This window comes from Neophocaena asiaeorientalis, unplaced genomic scaffold (assembly GCF_003031525.2).
Source record: "Neophocaena asiaeorientalis asiaeorientalis breed wild unplaced genomic scaffold, Neophocaena_asiaeorientalis_V1.1 scaffold77, whole genome shotgun sequence".
Taxonomy (NCBI): Eukaryota; Metazoa; Chordata; class Mammalia; order Artiodactyla; family Phocoenidae; genus Neophocaena; species Neophocaena asiaeorientalis.
This window is the reverse complement of record NW_020174645.1, coordinates 10,297,940-10,316,456: the sequence shown is the minus strand read 5'-3', so window position 1 is coordinate 10,316,456 and position 18,517 is coordinate 10,297,940. Positions and strand designations below refer to the sequence as shown.

At 46.4% G+C, this 18,517-nt stretch overlaps 1 protein-coding gene across 1 annotated transcript in view; it reads right to left on the bottom strand.

Annotated features, from left to right (window-relative positions):
* The window catches only part of NOS1 (nitric oxide synthase 1), a 165,895-nt gene that overhangs the window by 56,454 nt on the left and 90,924 nt on the right, over positions 1–18,517 (bottom strand). Inside the window, exon 3 of the mRNA XM_024758553.1 lies at positions 15,910–16,036. Within this exon, the coding sequence (XP_024614321.1) occupies positions 15,910–16,036 (127 nt within the window). The remainder of the gene's footprint in view (positions 1–15,909; positions 16,037–18,517) is intronic.

Genomic DNA, 18,517 nt, shown 5'->3' with positions numbered 1-18,517 from the left:
GCAGTCAGGGGCCTGCATGGGGGATGCAAATGACTTTTCTGAGTGGGGACCTAAGCTAAAAATTCAGATTAGTGGCCCTTGTGGGTTGTTAAGCTGGGGATGGGGCACAAGTGGACTTTGGGCTGTGGCTGTGTGTGTTTGTTTCTGGATTTGTGTCTGGGGTAGACGATGGAAGCTTTTCAGGTCACGGGAGGCACTGACTTGATTTCAGTGGGTTCTATGGGAGGGCTCCTCCATGCCTGTTCCTAAATTTGCAAAGGAGGCTCTGAGCTCCTGGGCATTTCAAAGGCTTTGTCAACACCTCTTTGCTTGGGGAGCCTGCAGAGAGACCCTGAGGAAATGGAAGGAAATGATCTCGCAACCCAAGAGGAGACAGCAGGTGAGGTCATGTCAGCCTAGGGCCCTGAGCCAGGAATTCAGCTTGTAGGAGCCCCGGCACCCTCATTCCTTGCCCCTTTCCTTCCCTCCCTGCTTTCTCTCTTTCAACAAATACACACTGAATACGTACTATGTGCCAGGGACTTGTGTTCTAGGCCCTACAGTGATCCCCATTCCCTTGGGAGAAGCATCTTCTAGCTGCCTGCTCTGAAGCAGGGATTTGCAAACTGTGGCCCCATGGGCCAAATTTGGTCTACCATCTACTTTGGTACAGCCTGTGGACTAAGAATGGTTTTCCCATTTTAAACTTGTTGAATAAAAAAGTCAAAAGAAGGATAATGCCCCATGACAGGTGAAAGTTACATGAAGTTTGCATTTCAGTGTCTGTGAATAAAGTTTTATTGGCACACAGCCAACCTTGTTTGTTTCCATATTGTCTATGGCTGCTTTTTTTTTTTTTTTTGCATTACGTGGGCCTCTCACTGTTGTGGCCTCTCCCGTTGCGGAGCACAGGCTCCGGACGCGCAGGCTCAGCGGCCATGGCTCACGGGCCCAGTCGCTCCGCGGCATGTGGGGTCTTCCTGGACTGGGGCACGAACCTGCATCCCCTGCGTCGGCAGGCGGACTCTCAACCACTGAGCCACCAGGGAAGCCCTATGGCTGCTTTTGCAATACAAGGGCAGAGTGGGGAAGTTGTGATGGAGACTAAGGTGGGATGGCCCACAAAGCCAAAAATATTTCCTATCCTCTCCTTTACAGAAAAAGTTTGCAGACTCCTGATTTGAAGGATTAAATTCCAGTGGCTGAAAGCTAACCTATCTTACTTATGTCTCCATCCACTTAAACATTGCTGAGTCAGGGATCACTCCTGATCATTCTCTAAAACAGCGTCCCATCCTTGTTACTCTCTGCCCCTTTATCACGCTTTATTTTTATTCATAGCACTTATCACTGCCTGTAGTTTATGAGTGTATATGTATTTGCTCATGAATGTATGTAGTTATATCTCTTTATCTTATATAGATTTACATATATCTTTATAGATGTTTAGATATAGATACAGTTTTTTGCCTACTCACCATCCACTTTGCTCTTTTGCCAGTCTCTAGACCCGTGCCCAGCACACACTACGTGTTCAACAACATGTTCATTTGAGGTCTGCTATGGACTGAATTGTATCCTCTAGAATTCATATGTTGAAGCTCTAATTCCCACTGTGACATATTTGGAGATAGGGCTTTTAGAAGGTACTTAAGGTTAAATGAGGTTATAAGGGCAGGACCCTAATCTGATAGGATTAGTGGTCTCATAAGAAGAGGAAGAGAGATCGCTCGCTCTCTCTTTCCCTGTGTGCACAGGCTGTGTAAGGTGGCCGTCTGCAAGCCAGGAAGAGAGCCCTCACCAAATGCGACCATGCTGGCACCACCCTCCAGAACTGTGAGAAACAACTTTCTGTTGTTTAAGCTGCTGAATCTGTGGTTGTTGTTTTGGCAGCTTGAGCTATTTAATATAAGGTCTAAATGCATTTCAAATTGTAAAGCAATTATTCTCCAATAAAAATGTTTAAATAAATAAATAAACGCAGTTCAAACTGTGGAGTTCCTTAAATGCTAAGCCAAAGACTTCGGCCTTGATGTAGTAGACAGTGGAGAAGCTGCCTTATGGAGGGGGTGGCATTATCGAAGCTGAATTTTAGGAAGTATGTGACTGCTGGGACTACAGGAGGGAGAGGGTGGAGGCTCAGAGACCCAGGAGGGGGCTGCTGCACCAGCAGGGGAGGAGCCTGGACGGTGGAAAATACAGCTGCAGGAGCAGACAACAGGAAGGCAGGAGATGGGAGCTGGGGTGCCAGAAGCCGGACAAGAGCCTTGTAGCATGAGAGGATGGGAGGGAAAAGAACAAAGTCAACAATGACTTGGAGGCTTCCAGTCTAGGTAAGTGGGAGGATGCGAGCCTTTTAGCAGACGTTGGGAAGTAAGGAGTGGGAGTGGGGGGAACGTGGAGGGAGGAATTTAAGGCAGGAAGATAGATGCTAGACATCAGAATCTGGCAGATCTAGAAACAGAGGCCACGCATCCTGCCCTCCTCTGATTGTGGGCTGTCACAGCCAGGAGTCTCACAGTGAAACTGGGACATATTAGGAACTGTTAGGAGTTGAACTGTGTTCTCCCAATTCATACCTTGATGCCCTAACCCCAGGACCTCAAAATGTGACCTTATTTGGAGTCTTTAAAGAGGAAATTAAGTTAAAATGAGGTCATTAATGTTGCCTTAATCCAATATGACTGGTGACCTTACAAAAAGGGGAAATTAGGAGGCAGACACGTATACAGGGAGAACGCCATGTGAACACGAAGACCGTCATCTACAAGCCAAGGACAGGGGCCTGGAGCAGCTCCTTCCCTCACTGCCCTCAGAAGGAACTAACCCCGTAGCCACCTTGATCTCAGACTTTTGGTTTCCAGATTCTGAGCTAATAAATTCTTGTTGTTTAAGCCACCCAGTTTGTGGTGCTTCCTCCTGAAAACAGCTCTGGGAAACGAATCTAGGAGCTGAGGCCCAAACCTGTACAAAGCAAGTAAGTTCTCATTCTTTCACTGTTGGTGTCAGCGCCAGCTCCTCCCTCATAGGCCTTGAGCGACTTGCCCTGCTTGGCTTGCTGTAAAATGAGGGCAGCACGCTGGGGCTGAGCCGGGCAGCGGGCCATCCAAACCAGGGCCTGGATACCACACACCGTGCTGCAGCCCCTTAGCTGCAGCCCCAGGCGGCACTGTTCCAATCTGTGGGTACCACCCCTCAGAGCAGCAGGTATAACCCGGTTGGGAGCTGTGGCAGCTCAGTTTCTAGAACCACGGGCCTGCAAACCAGCAAGTACGCACCCATCCGTGCAACTAAAAAATTGCTACTTATAAAACGTAACCAACAGCGCTAAGTACCTTGGAGGATAATTTCCCCGTAGTGTATTCAAAGCATGATTTCTAAAGTGATTCATTCTTTATAATAACTCCACAGAAGCTTGAAATGGCTTATTCTTTCCCCACTCTCTCTCTTTCCCCCTGATTCAACGGTCCGTGTTCTGTAGTCTGTGGAGGATGGTTACGGAAGGGGGTGCTTGGGAGTCAGACCCATCACAGTTTGGGTTCACAGACAAGGGCCTCTGGAGGTGAGGTTTTGTTTGTGTTTGTTTTTGTTTTTGACCCTGCAGGGCTGCATGTGGGATCTTAGTTCCCCGACCAGGGACTGAACCCGCGCCTTCTGCAGTGGAATCAGGCAGAGTCCTAACCATTGGACCGCCACGATTGAACCCGCGCCTCCTGCAGTGGAATCGGGGAGTCCTAACCATTGGACCGCCAGGGAAGTCCCAAGGGGTTTTGAAGTTAGCTTGTTGTTGCTTTCTCCAAATGAGGTGATGCTTGTAGTCACAATGAGCTCACAAGATGATCAGAATCCCTATTATATCGCATTGTACTGTGTGTGTTTATTAAAAGCATTAACTTGCTAAATGTAAATATTTAAAATGCACAACAAGCTTGGTGATCATGTTTTGGACTTTTTACCTCTTAAACATCCTGGGTCCCTCAGAAAATAGAAGTGGGTTGGGGCCCTGTGGACTTCCGGGAATCTCCATGTGAAAGTGGCTTTGGCAGCTGATATCCATTTGTAAATAGAGGAGGAAAAAATGACTTTGACCCAACTCGGCCTATCTGGGGAAAGAATCTGAATACGGTTTGATGCAACAAATGAGCATACAGATTGGAGTCACTGATTTCCTGAGCTAGAATGTCATTGTCCTACACGGACAACACTCAAACAGCTTGCATGGGATATATTCACTATTAAAAAAAACAGTTAACAAAATACGTGCAGGGCTTCCCTGGTGGCGCAGTGGTTGGGAATCCACCTGCCAACGCAGGGGACACGGGTTCGAGCCCTGGTCCAGGAAGATCCCACATGCTGTGGAGCAAGTAAGCCCGGGCGCCACAACTACTGAGCCTGCACTCTAGAGCTTTCAAGTCACAACTACTGAAGCCCGCGTGCCTAGAGCCCGTGCTCCGCAACAAGAGAAGCCACTGCAAGGAGAAGCCCACGCACCGCAATGAAGAGTAGCCCCCGCTCGCCGCAACTAGGGAAAGCCTGCGTGCAGCAACGAAGACCCAACGCAGCCAAAAATAAATAAATTTATTAAAAAAAAAAAAAGTGGAAATTCCAGCAGGGCTGAACCCGAACACCCGTCAATATAGGTCCCACTTCCTGGTTCCACCCTGGCTCAGACCACCTACGGCAGCAGGTCATAGAAAGCTGGTCCCTTGACTAAGTGACCTAGGAAGACCCTGGAGGTCACTGAGCAGGTGATGGTCTGGGTGGAGGGATGTGAAACAACAAGATTTGCATTCTGCTGCCACTGGGAACTCTGAGGGACCCTGTTCAATATAAATTCCTGGAGAGCATCCTTTGCGCCCTGTTTGAGGACAATCCAGGAACCCCTGGTAACTCGAGGAAGTGGGACGGGGGTATTGAAAATGCTTTGGGGAAAATCCAACCTGAGCGTCTCACTTTGGTCGTGAGCCAGATCAAGGCAAAGGATACCTGGCCCAATAGAGTTGGGGGCAGAAATGGGTTTAATTGCAACTTATATTAGGGATTTGGGGGCACTTTCCCACAGAGAGAAACTAATCTCAAAACATAAGAGGTTTCTCAAGTGCTTAGAGACAGGCCCCCCCAGGAAGGTACCCTGAATGCAGCCAGTGGAATCTGCTAGAGCCAGCCAGGTGGGCTCTGCGGGGAACATCTGCTCATGAGTCTACAAAACCGCAACTATCACAGTGTGATAACTGCTGTGTGTGTGTCTGGAGCTGGAGCTTGTCTTGAGACTGGTTGTTTCTGGAGGTTAGGCAAATACTCGAGGAAAAGATGACTTCTAGGCTCTGAACTCAAGGGCCGTGATCATTTCAATTTCATTTCAAGTGACATTCAGTAAATGCCTATTCTGTGCCTCACCCAGGCTAGGCCACTGCATAACCACTGGTGCATGGACTCCTCATGGTAACCCATTTTTCAGATGAGGAAATGGAGGCTCTAAGAAATAAACTGACTATCCCCAAATTAACAACTGATAGGCCACCGAGCTGGGCCTGGAATCCAGGCCCTCGAAGTTTCCTTTTTTCCCATCTAGGTCTTACTGCTCCCTGCTCTGTGTATTCCCAGAGCTTGGCCCCAGGAGGTAAAAGCCATACACATCATTGATTTGAACGATTGACAGGGATGACGATGTCGTCGTAAAGGGAAAGAGACGTGGCTTTGTCACCAAGACTCAGTGGGTGGTCGCGTTCCCTTTCTGGGCCACAAGGGTGTCATCTGCAAAATGGGGACGGGGGCTTCTTGCCCTATCTGCCTCACATTAGCAATACGATGCCTAGATCAGCAAAGTAATAATTAGCCAAATCACAACAACGACAATGATAATGACACTAGTGAACTGTTCTGGAGCATTTATTCTGTGCCAGGCCTTGTAGAGTTAAGAGTGGCTCTAGGGCTCCATGGCCTGGGTTCAAGTCCCATCCTGCCCACTTACTAGTCAAGTGACCTTCTTCAAGCTATTCAACCCTCTGGGCCTCAGCTTATTCATCTGTAAAATGGGAACGATAACGGTCCTCCATTCGGTTGGGCTGGGGATTAAATGAGACCGCGGATCTAAAGTGCCTCACACAGTGCCTGCCTCCGCTCAACAAATGTTAGCTTTTATCGTGACAGCAGATGCTATCATTTCATACAGTATCTCATTTCTTCCTCCCCACTCCTCCACGAGCCCATAAGCCACTATGAGCCTCAGCGCAGATGCTAATGCGTTGTCTGACCGCGGTCACCAGAAGGAGGAAGCCAAACCTAGGCTGACCGCATAGGTGAACTCTTGATCCCAGTGCTGCGCGTGAGTCCAGGGATTAGAATGACCACACCCGCCGCAGGGTGGTATTGTTATCAGCGTTATTGTTATTTTTACCCCGACATCATTACGTGCAGTGAGTCAGGGCTGACTTAGAAGATTTCCCTGCAGCACGCTGGGCTGTTGCTGAGAGGCAGAGGGCTCTGCTGGTTTGCCTTCATCCAGACGCAGCCTGGCTGGGTCTGGCTGGCCCCTTTTGGTCATCAGCAAAGCCAGCAGCAGCTGGCCGGTTGGGGTGTTTACTCCCAGAGGGGCCCTGGACACCTCTGAAGATTGAGAGCCCATAAGCACTCCCCTTTTGCCTTATAATTTGGAGCTGTGCAGAGAGGCTGGGGTGATGCTGACACTTACCTGGAAATAGGGAAAAGCTTCTCAGCAGATTCTGACATTTTGAAAGCTAGCAAGCCCTATGTCCCCAGGGGTGAGGAAATGCCAGGTTCTTGAGGAGGTGGTGGGGATGGGGTGGGAAGGGAGATTTCAAAATAAGAATCATCTCTCTGACTACCTTGTTGCCTTTGTCAGTAAGAGGCTGGAGAGAGGGGCAGCGGGCTGAATAAGAAGGAAGAAACCCAAATGGAAACGCCACTTCCCCCAGGTCCAGGACCCCCCTGGCACCCACTAAGGATTGGAAGGATGCTTAATTAGTATCTGAAAATAGACGTTCTGCTCCCAAGCAGGGCACGGTTCTACCCCTACCCCTTAGGAAAGCAAATCAGGCAGGCAAGAAAAATAGATGCTTAATAAGAAGGGAAGCAGAGAAGGGCTTGTTTCAAATCCTAAGGTTTTGCGGGGAGAATGGACAAACAGCACTTTCTCATGTCCTTAATCTAGGGTAGCATTTCCACTTAGGAGGGTTATTATGTAAGGGGCTTTTAGAAAGTGTCAAAACTCAATATGTGTCTCAGGTGGTATTAGCATCAAAGACAACCTCAGCAATCAAATAATAATCCTTAGCAAGAAAAAGAAACATAGTTTATCAGCCATCGCTGTTCCTTTTAAAACTGTAATGCTTTTCCCCACTTTCTTCTAGGCAAACTCCTACATGATCATCAAATCCCAGATCAAATGTCACCTCTTCCGGTAAACCTTTCCTGATACCGCCTGAGGTATTTATGTTCCCACAGTGTCTTGTGTCCCTCTCTGTTTTAGGATTAATTGCACTGTCCATGTGTCTGTCTCCCCACATTCACCCGTGAAGTTCTCAAGGGCAGGGAGGGCGATGCTTGCTCACCTTTGCTTCCACCCCGAGCTGCGCAGGCGGCAGGTATTGGGTGACTATTTTTTGTGTGATGGGTGAACCGATTCATTCCATCCACCAGCCCAGGCCAGATACAATTTGCAAGGGGATGTTAAAGATAAGCATCACAGAGTCATTCACACACTGTGTTCTAGTGACCAGGGACTTGAGTCTCACTGGCTCTACCCATTGCTGACCCAAACTATTAGCAAGAGAAATAACCACTAGGTAAAGATTAACATCTCAGCCTTCTGAGGCTAATTTAAGAGAAGTTGCCTCTATGGCTCGATTTTCCTTGAGTCTGGACAAACAAGAGTATCAAAGAGGATAGGACAGACCACACTACTCCTTCAGGGACCTAACAGTCGTCTGAGTCAGGAAGTTCTTTCTCATGTCTAGCCTGCATCTGCCCTGCTTCACCTGGGCTCTGTTGCCTTTTGCCCAGTCCTTGGGGAAAAGGCAGACCAGCTGCTCCTCCATCAGCTCCTGTCTCTTTGTGACTCAGGAAGGCAGGTAGTGGCTGGGTCTCTCTTTGTGTTATTAACAATGCTACCCCCTCCACCGATGCCTAAAAAGGCAACAAATGTGGGTTACAACTGGGAGGAAGGAAGCTGATTCCAGGAGCTCCAGGTAAAGTGGCTTTGAGCAGGTGGAGAAGAGGCTAAGCATAGGAGCTGGTCTTTCGGGTCAGAAAGAAACACGTTGGGTTTTCTGTTAATTTGCTCAGCCTGGGAAACATTTCTGAGCCCTGTGGCTGTGAGGGTGTCTAGCAGGAGGTAGCTGGGCTGTTTCTTTAGCACTGGGACTCCAATATAACTGAGCACTTGGGTCTCCAGCTCTTTTCAGCTCTATTTCTGAGAGACATTTGGAAAATTGAGTGTTAGACAGCAGAGCCTGGATAATCTCACAGGCCAGTGATTTTGAACCTTTTTTGGGTCACGGACTACAGTGAGGACTTGATAATGATAAAGGAGTGAGTGTAAATCCAAGCACTGCTGGTCTGTATGTCATGCTTCCAGGAGCTCCCATGTCTAAAACTGTTTGGCCGTCTTAACCTCAGGAAGACTGTCTTTTCCCCTTTCTCCAGCACCCTTTCTCCTCCAAGGAAATGGAATTTCCATTTTAGAGAAGGCCTTAAGGCAGGTTCTCAGCACCTCCCCCTGATTGCTATAGACTGAATGTTCATGTCCCCTGCAAATTCTTCTGTTGAAACCCAACCTCTGTGTAATGGTTTTGGAGGTGGGGCCTTTGGGAGGTGATGAGGTCATGAGGGTGGAGCCCTCATGAATGGAATTAGTGCCCTTATGAAAGAAACCCCAGAGAGGTCCCTTGCCCCTTCTGCCATGTGAGGACACAGCCATAGATGGCTATCTATCAACCAAGAAGCAGGCCTGCACTAGACATTGAATCTGCCAGTGCCTTGATCTTGGATTTCTCAGCCTCCAAAACTGTGGGAAATAAATTTCTGTTGTTTATAAGCCACCCAGTCTATGGTATTCTGTTATAGCTGCCCAAATAGACTAGGATACTGATCATTTCATCATGATGCCTTGCAAAGAAGGTCTCTGGTCCTTTTTTTTTAAAAAAATTAATTAATTAATTTATTTATTTTTGGCTGTGTTGGGTCTTCGTTTCTGTGTAAGGGCTTTCTCTAGTTGCAGCAAGCGGGGGCCACTCTATCGCGGACTCTCTTGTTGGGAGCACAGGCTCCAGACGCGCAGGCTCAGTAGTTGTGGCTCACGGGCCTAGTTGCTTCACGGCATGTGGGATCTTCCCAGACCAGGGCTTGAACCCGTGTCCCCTGCATTGGCAGGCAGACTCCCAACCACTGCGCCACCAGGGAAGCCCCTCTCTGGTCCTATTAATCTCCCTGTCCTGTCCCCAGTATTGAACCCTACTCCTCTGGCTTGAAGTTCAAGTTTATGTTTTTCAAGCTGTCACTGTCTAACCAATATGGACCCTCTGAAAGGAAATAGCCATAATCGTGCTATCACTCAGATTTCAGCAGGACTTTAAGGGTCTTTCTGGTGGGGTCAAGGCCTCCTCTGCTTCTTCCCTCTACTCCAGATCTCAGAGGTTATTGCAGACCAGCAATCCCAAACTCTGATACATAGAGGGGGCAGGTAGGTAAGGCAAATCAGTAAAGCCAGCTGGGTAATCTCAAGACAGAACACATGGTTGCATATTAAACACATAAGAATATTCTTCATTCTCACAAACATGAAATCTTTCGCATCTTTCCTGAAATTTGTGAACCTCTTGGTCAATCTCTACCTGCCACTTATAATAAAGACATGGATATGAAAAGGTTTAACTTTCATCCTATTATAAGAAAACCAACAGCACTAATGTTATGATAAATGACAATGAACAGTTGGCAGTAATGAGAGGGGCACAATAGAGAGTGGTGGGGATTGTGACAAACTGGAGAGCACACACCCTGTGTAGTGGGAACAGCTGTTACTCAGTCTAGGCAGATTATTGCCCCATAAGAATATAGGGTCAATGTAGATATTGTAAGATAAGTTGTAAATGTGATAATTACATGAAAATTTGAAACACTGGCAATAAACTCAAAGTACAAACATAAATTGTCAATTAGGACAATATAGTACAGACTTAACAAATCATGTCTACAGCCTGGATCTGGCCTGAGGCTACCTCTTTCTGCCCTTTGTCTTGGGAGGGTTTGCATTATGGCAACACCCTTTCCTTTCAGTTAAGAAAGAAAATGTAAAGAAAATTTAAGCTCTATTTGTTCATTTAATCATTAATGGATAATAACAGTCCTTACACTCACAGTATGGCCTGGATTTTTGAGGACAGCATAATAGAAGGCTACAGTTGTGCTTGTCCACCAAACATTCCCAGGTGTCCCTGCAAGAGGGGGTGTGCTTGGCCGGTGGCATCATGGATCTGACCTACTGTGGAATCCCTGATGTCTTTATCTTCCCAACCACGAGCAGCTAAAGAAAGCAATTCCCACTGAGGCTCTGGAATGTCTCATCCTCCCCTGTGAAGCTACTTAGAGAGGCTATGAGTCATTGCTTATGTGGGCTAGTGGTGAAAGGTGATGTCCATAGATTAAACATTCATTTAATCATGAATGAAAGAGCTTGGCAACCTGGCCTGTGCCATCCAGGGCTTGGGACAGGTGGAGGGAAGGAAGAGGATGACCTGCTGAGTGGCCATTCCACCCATATTTTGCTCTGGTGCAGTGGAGGGGTGGGAAATTCACATGCCAGGGTTGCTCTGGTCGGGTCTGTTAGGTGAGAAAAAGGCTCTGCTAATCTCTAGCCAGATCTAGCCACTCTCACCATATTGACTCAGCTGTGAAAACATTTCTCAGAAAATTGGCAGAGACTGAAGAGTTTGATAACACACCAAGCTGGTGAGGCTGTGGGGAAACAGTCATTCGCCTACTTAGCAGGTGGGAATGGTGCAACCCCTGTGGTGAGCAGTTTGGCCATATCTGCCCAAGTCACAAATGTATATGACCTTTGAGTCAACAATTCTGCTAGTAGGAATTTATTCTTTTGATAAGCCCACCCATCTGTGAATGAGGTATTTGCACAATGTCATGCATTATAGCAATGTCACGGCAAAATATTGGCAATGGACCACGTACCCACTTTGGAGGACGGGCTCAATAAACATGGCAGAGCAATATAATGGAATATTATGCAGCCATGAAAAAAGAACCAGGACTCTTTACCTACTGATGAGGACTAATCTCTAAGATACGTTGATAAGTGAAAGGACAAGGCACAAAACAATACAGTCCTATGTTGGAGATATGGTGGGTTCATTTCAGACCAATAATAATACAGCAAATACCACAATAAAGTACGTGACACTAAAGTTTTGGTTTCCCAGTGCATACAAATGCTATATGTACTATACTACTATACTGTAGCCAACTGAGTGTGCAATAACCTTGTGTCTTAAAAAATGTACATAATTTAAATTAAAAATAATGCTACTGGAAACATGGCACCAATAGACTTGCTCAGTGCACGGTTGCCACAAACCTTCAATTTGTAAAAACAAACAAACAAACAAAAAAAGCAATGAAACAAGGTCTGCCTGTATGATGTGCTCTCATTTGTGTAAAAACATGTGAAAATAGCTCTCTGCACAGGGCCCTGGGCTGCCATCTTGGATTGCAGTGTCATCCGACCCACTTCGGCACACGGCCCGCCTGAGCTGAGGCGCTGGCGGAAGCCATTCCGCACTAGGAACTCCGGTCGGAAGAGATGGGTGTGAGGCCTCTGCACGTGGCCCCCTGTGAGCAAGTGAAACCCGACTAAGCACAAAGGAAAAAAAAAAGCCATCTCAGAGCTGGGACGATTTTCAAGGCTACTGTATGTCTCTGTGGAACACTGCCTCTGGGGCAAAACAAGGAAGAAGCAGGCGATTCTAATGTGCAGCACTGAAGGAGAGCCACTGCAGGCCAGCTTCTCCAGCTCCGAAGGCACTCCAGCCGTGTGGCTGACAGGGTCTTGGTGCTCCGGCCGGGCGTCAAGCCTGAGCCTCTGAGGTAGTAGAGCCGAGTTCAGGACATTGGACCACCAGAGACTACCCGGCCCCGTGTAATATCAATCAACAAGAGCTCTCCCAGAGATCTCTGTCTCAATGCTAAGACCCAGCTCCACTCAACGACCAGCAAGCTCCAGTGCTGGGCACCCTATGCCAAACAACTAGCAAGACAGGAACACGGCCCCACCCATTAGCAGAGAGGCTGCCTAAAATCATACTAAGTTCACAGACACCCCAAAACACACCACCAGACGTGGTCCTGCCCACCAGAAAGACAAGATCCAGCCTCATCCACCAGAACACAGGCACAAGTCCCCTCTACCAGGAGACCTACACAACCCACTGAACCAACCTTACCCACAGGGGGCAGACACCAAAAACAACGGGAACTATAAACCTGCAGCCTGTGAAAAGGAGACCCGAAACACAGTAAGTTAAGCAAAATGAGAAGACAGAGAGATACCCAGCAGGTGAAGGAGCAAGGTAAAAACCCACCAGACTAAACAAATGAAGAGGAAATAGGCAGTCTACCTGAAAAAGAATTCAAAGTAACAACAGTAAAGATGATCCAAAATCTTGGAAATAGATTGCAGAAAATACAAGAAACGTTTAACAAGGACCTAGAAGAACTAAAGAGCAAACGAACAATGATGAACAACACAATAAATGAAATTAAAAATTCTCTAGAAGGAATCAATAGCAGAATAACTGAGGCAGAAGAACAGATAAGTGACGTGGAAGATAAAATAGTGGAAATAACTACCGCAGAGCAGAATAAAGAAAAAAGAATGAAAAGAATTGAGGACAGTCTCAGAGACCTCTGGGACAACATTAAATTTACCAACATTCAAATTATAGGGGTCCCAGAAGAAGAAGAGAAAAAGAAAGGGACTGAGAAAATACTTGAAGAGATTATAGTGGAAAACTTCCCTAATATGGGAAAGGAAATAGTCAATCAAGTCCAGGAAGTGCAGAGAGTCCCATACAGGATAAAACCAAGGAGAAACACGCCAAGACACATATTAATCAAACTATCAAAAATTAAATACAAAGAAAAAATATTAAAAGCAGCAAGGGGAGGGCTTCCCTGGTGGCGCAGTGGTTGAGAGTCCGCCTGCCGATGCAGGGGACATGGGTTCGTGCCCCGGTCTGGGAAGATCCCACGTGCCGCGGAGCGGCTGGGCCCGTGAGCCATGGCCGCTGAGCCTGCGCGTCCGGAGCCTGTGCTCTGCAACCGGAGAGGCCACAGCAGTGAGAGGCCCACAGAAAAACAAAAAAAGCGTACCACAGAAAAACAAAAAAAAAGGCAGCAAGGGGAAAGCAACAAATAACATACAAGGGAATCCCCATAAGGTTAACAGCTCATCTTTCAGCGGAAACTCTGCAAGCCAGAAGGGACTGGCAAGACATATTTAAAGTGGTGAAGGGAAAAACCTACAACCAAGATTACTCTCCCCAGCAAGGATCTCATTCAGATTCGACAGAGAAATTAAAATCTTTACAGACAAGCAAAAGCTAAAAGAATTCAGCACCACCAAACCAGCTTTACAACAAATGCTAAAGGAACTTCTCTAGGCAGGAAACACAAGAGAAGGAAAAGACATACAATAACAAACCCAAAACAATTAAGAAAATGGTAATAGGAACATACATATCGATAATTACCTTAAATGTAAATGGATTAAATGCTCCCACCAAAAGACATAGACTGGCTGAATGGATACAAAAACAAGACCTCCCGTATATATTCTGTCTACAAGAGACCCACTCAAGACCTAGGGACACATACAGACTGAAAGTGAGGGGATGGAAAAAGATATTCCATGCCAATAGAAATCAAAAGAAAGCTGGAGTAGCAATTCTCATATCACACAAAATAGACTTTAAAATAAAGACTATTACAAGAGACAGAGAAGGACACTACATAATGATCAAGGGATCGATCCAAGAAGAAGATATAACAATTGTAAATATTTATGCACCCAACATAGGAGCACCTCAGTACATAAGGCAAATGCTAACAGCCATAAAAGGGGAAATCGACAGTAACACAACAATAGTAGGGGACTTTAACACCCCATTTTCACCAAAGCTGGACTAATCAACTAAAACGAAAATAAATAAGGAAACACAAGCTTTAAATGATACATTTAACAAGATGGACTTAATTGATATTTATAGGGCAGTTCATCCAAAAACAACAGAATACACTTTCTTCTCAAGTGCTCATGGAACATTCTCCAGGATAGATCATATCTTGGGTCACAAATCAAGCCTTGGTAAATTTAGGAAAACTGAAATCATATCAAGTATCTTTTCTGACCACAACGCTATGAGACTAGATATCAATGACAGGAAAAAAACTGTAAAAAATGCAAACACATGGAGGCTAAACAATATGCTACTAAATAACCAAGAGATCACTGAGGAAATCAAAGAGGAAATCAAAAAATACCTAGAAACAAATGACAATGAAAACATGATGGCCCCAAACCTATGGGATGCAGCAAAAGCAGTTCTAACAGGGAACTTTATAGCAATACAATCCTACCTCAAGAAACGAGAAAAATCTCAAATAAACAACCTAAGCTTACACCTAAAGCAATTAGATGGAGAAAAGGGAACCCTCTTGCACTGTTGGTGGGAATGTAAATTGATACAGCCACCATGGAGAACAGTATGGAGGTTCCTTAAAAAACTAAAAATAGCACTGCCATGACACAGCAATCCCACTACTGGGCATATACCCTGAGAAAACCATAATTCAAAATGAGTCATGTACCACAATGTTCATTGCAGCTCTACTTACAATAGGCAGGACATGGAAGCAATCTAAGTGTCCATCGACAGATGAATGGATAAAGAAGATGTGGCACATATATACAATGGAATATTACTCAGCCATAAAAAGAAACGAAATTGAGTTATTTGTAGTGAGGTGGATGGACCTAGAGTCTGTCATACGGAGTGAAGTAAGTCAGAAAGAGAAAGACAAATACAGTATGCTAACACATATTTATGGAATCTAAGAAAAAAAATGTCATGAAGAACCTAAGGGTAAGACAGGAATAAAGACACAGACCTACTTTAGAATGGACTTGAGGGTATGGGGAGGGGGAAGGGTAAGCTGGGACAAAGTGAGAGCGTGGCGTGGACATATATACACTACCAAATGTAAAATAGATGGCTAGTGGGAAGCAGCCGCATAGCACAGGGAGATCAGCTCAGTGCTTTGTGGCCACCTAGAGGGGTGGGATAGGGAGGGTGGGAGGGAGATGCAAGAGGGAGGGGATATGGGGATACAGGTATACCTATAGCTGATTCAAGTTGTTATACAGCAGCAACTAACACAACAATGTAAAGCAATTATATTCCAATAAAGATGTTTAAAAAAAGTGAAAATAATGTTTGTGTATTTGTTTGTCTATGCATAAAATATTGCTAAAAGGACCCCTAAAATGATGACTTATGAATACTGCTCGCCTCTGGGGAGGGAAACTGTGTGGCTGGGATGACGGGAGAGAGAAAAAGGTTTTACCATGTATCTTTTATATCTTTTAAATTTCAAACCATGTGAATGTCTTTCCTCGTAGAAACAGAAGGAAAATGTGAAAACTAGCAAGGTCGCAAAGTAAACTCAACCATATCCAAGCCAAAATCCGTAGCCCAGTATAAGCACTCCTGGCCTCAGCTCCCCACCCCAGCTCTCCAGCTACACTGGCTGGTTTCCTCCCCCACGTGGTTTGGGATTTGTCTCCCCAAGAGGATTCAGGGAGCCATGGAGTGTGGGTGCCAGGCTGGCACCACCACTTACCTGCTCCTTCTCTGAATACGGGTTATTGAGGACGACTGGCATGTTGCCCTTCCCCCATAGGTCATTGAAGACTCGGTCGTTCTCCACACCGAGGGGCAGCGGTCTGTGTGATTTGCCATCCAGATCCCTGAAAGGCAAGGCAGGGGACGTGAGGAAGACTCGACGTCTGGAGTGACGGGCTGGCCACCCTGCTCTGAAAGTCCTGAGTCAGTGCAGAACCTTCAGGGCTCACCCACCTGACTCTACACGGAGACGGGGAGCTTTGGACCTGCAGCCTGCCCCTTCGTAGGACCAAGCATGAAGGTGAGCTCATCCAGCTTGGCACTGATGGCTGGCACACACTCATTTTGTGGACATCGTTTTAGGATGACCACGACATAGATTTTGTCCTTCCCTCCCTCTTCCCTCATTTCCTCATCTAGGAACACAGGGGGCCCCACTCCTAGCAGAATCCTATGCAGAACCCCTGGGCAGCTTAACATCCCCGAAACTTAATGATAGAAGACACAGGAAGCAAGAGGGATTTTGGAAACCAGTCCTGCGGGCCAAGGTGATGAGTCATACAAGCGCCGTCTAGAGCACTTATCACAAGACTAGTGATACCAGCCCAGGATCAACAGGAATGATTCTGAAAATAAGGGGAACATAGCAACAGAAATAATACTACTATTAATAACGACAGCGTTTATTAAGCACTTACTACGTGTCAAGCACTTTTCATATGTCTTAGTGAATTTAGTCCTTGGGACAACCGTAGGAGCTAGGTATGAATGTTAATGACTCTTTTAAAGATGGCAGAAGTGAGACAGAAGCTAAGTTGCTCGAGGTCACAGTATCCCAGCCGACTCTCCACATTTACTCTGAAGTGGAGGCTCTTACTAGTACCATCACTTCTCATCATCGTCCCCACCCCCGTCACCATCACCATCGGCTTTACGATTGTCATGATCTGCGCCATCGTAATCATCACCATCCAACTTCTCCCTATCAGCATAACCCCATGGTCACCATAGCAACCATCCCCATCCCCATCAGCACCAGTATCATTCGCCTCATTATCACCAACACTATTGCCCAAATCATTCCCACCCTTCTCCTCCTCATCACCTTCATCAGATCAGAATCTTCTTCATCATCCTCCTCCCCTTACATCATCACCATCATCATCATCACCACCATCACCTGCCTTACAATCATTATCAGATGAGAAAACTGAGGCTCAGAGAGTTTCAATCACTAGCCTTAACCCTCACAGCTAGGGATGACGGAGCTGGGATTCAAACCCAGGCTTGTTCCTGACTCTGGAGGTTGACTTCTTAACAACGAAGCTTTCCTGGCTCTCTGCCCTTGAACTCTGATAGGTTCAAGAAGAGGCTCTCCTGGCTAGATTCCACAGGCTGAACATCCTCAGAGATGGAGAGGAGTCATGGCTGAAATGGGACGGACTTTGCATCAAAACCCAGACCTCCCAATCAGTCCTGACTCATCTCTGTTCTCCTGTCCTCTGAGCGCTGCCCTCCGGCTTCCTAACCATCTGCCTCTTTTTAACCCTCCCGTCCAGTTTCACTCTATGGTATCTGTCTGTTCCCCAACTTTGGGTGACGTGGCTTGCTCTGTAGTCCATCTCAGTTTTGGTCCCAGGTGTCGAGGCTGGCCGTATCCAGCCTTCTGTTCTATGTTCCCAGCTTTGGGGATTCCTGGTCCTGGCTCCATAATCTCCTCCAAACCCCAATCTGGTGCTGACAGTCACTTGGGATGAATCAGAAGCCAGGGCCCAAGCTCTGAGTACAAGGCCGTAAGTGGCCCCTCTGGCTGCTCACAAGGAGCGGGGGGCTAACCAAAACCCCCTCCTTGATTTGTTTCACAGCATTCTGGTGGCCCACGTCAAAGCCACTTCTGCTCACCTTGCTTGGAGAGGTCTGCAATTGTCAGAGGGAACATTCTGTTTTACCCTCTTTAAAATGTCACCAAAACACACCAGGAGTGGTTCTTGATTACAGACATTTCCCAAGTCAATGGTTTACCTACATGGTGATAAACAGGGATTGTCTGCTGAGATGGCTGCTCTAAATGTCACTCCAGTCCCTCTCAGCTCTAAAATTCCTGATCCTAGGATATCACATGACCATAAATGGGGATTCAGCAGAGAAGAGAGCAGGTTAGTACTGTTTGAGTGTCTGTAATGTACCAGGTGCCAGCACAGAAGTTATTTCATTAATCTCAACAGATACTAAAAGCCCTATTTTACAGATGCAGAAACTGAGCTCAGAGAGGTTATGTAAATTTCCCAAGGTCCAGCAGTAAGCACACAGCAGAGCTGGGATTTGAAACTAGGTCTAAGTGATGCTCGGCTCAGATCCTTCTTTTTTTTTTTTTTAAACAGAGACAGGAAAAAAGAGTCAGGATGCTTACACTAAGCCAGGGGCTAAAGAGCAAGGAATCCAACATCTCTCACTGAATGAGGTCAGTCTGCAAAAATGACAGGGTTAAAATTACCTGGACAACTCTGAAACCGCTCATATGGCTTGTCTTGTGTGAATCTGCAGGGAGAATTCCTTTTATCAAACTTTTTTTTTTTTTTTTTAAAGCCTTTAACACCTTTGTTGAA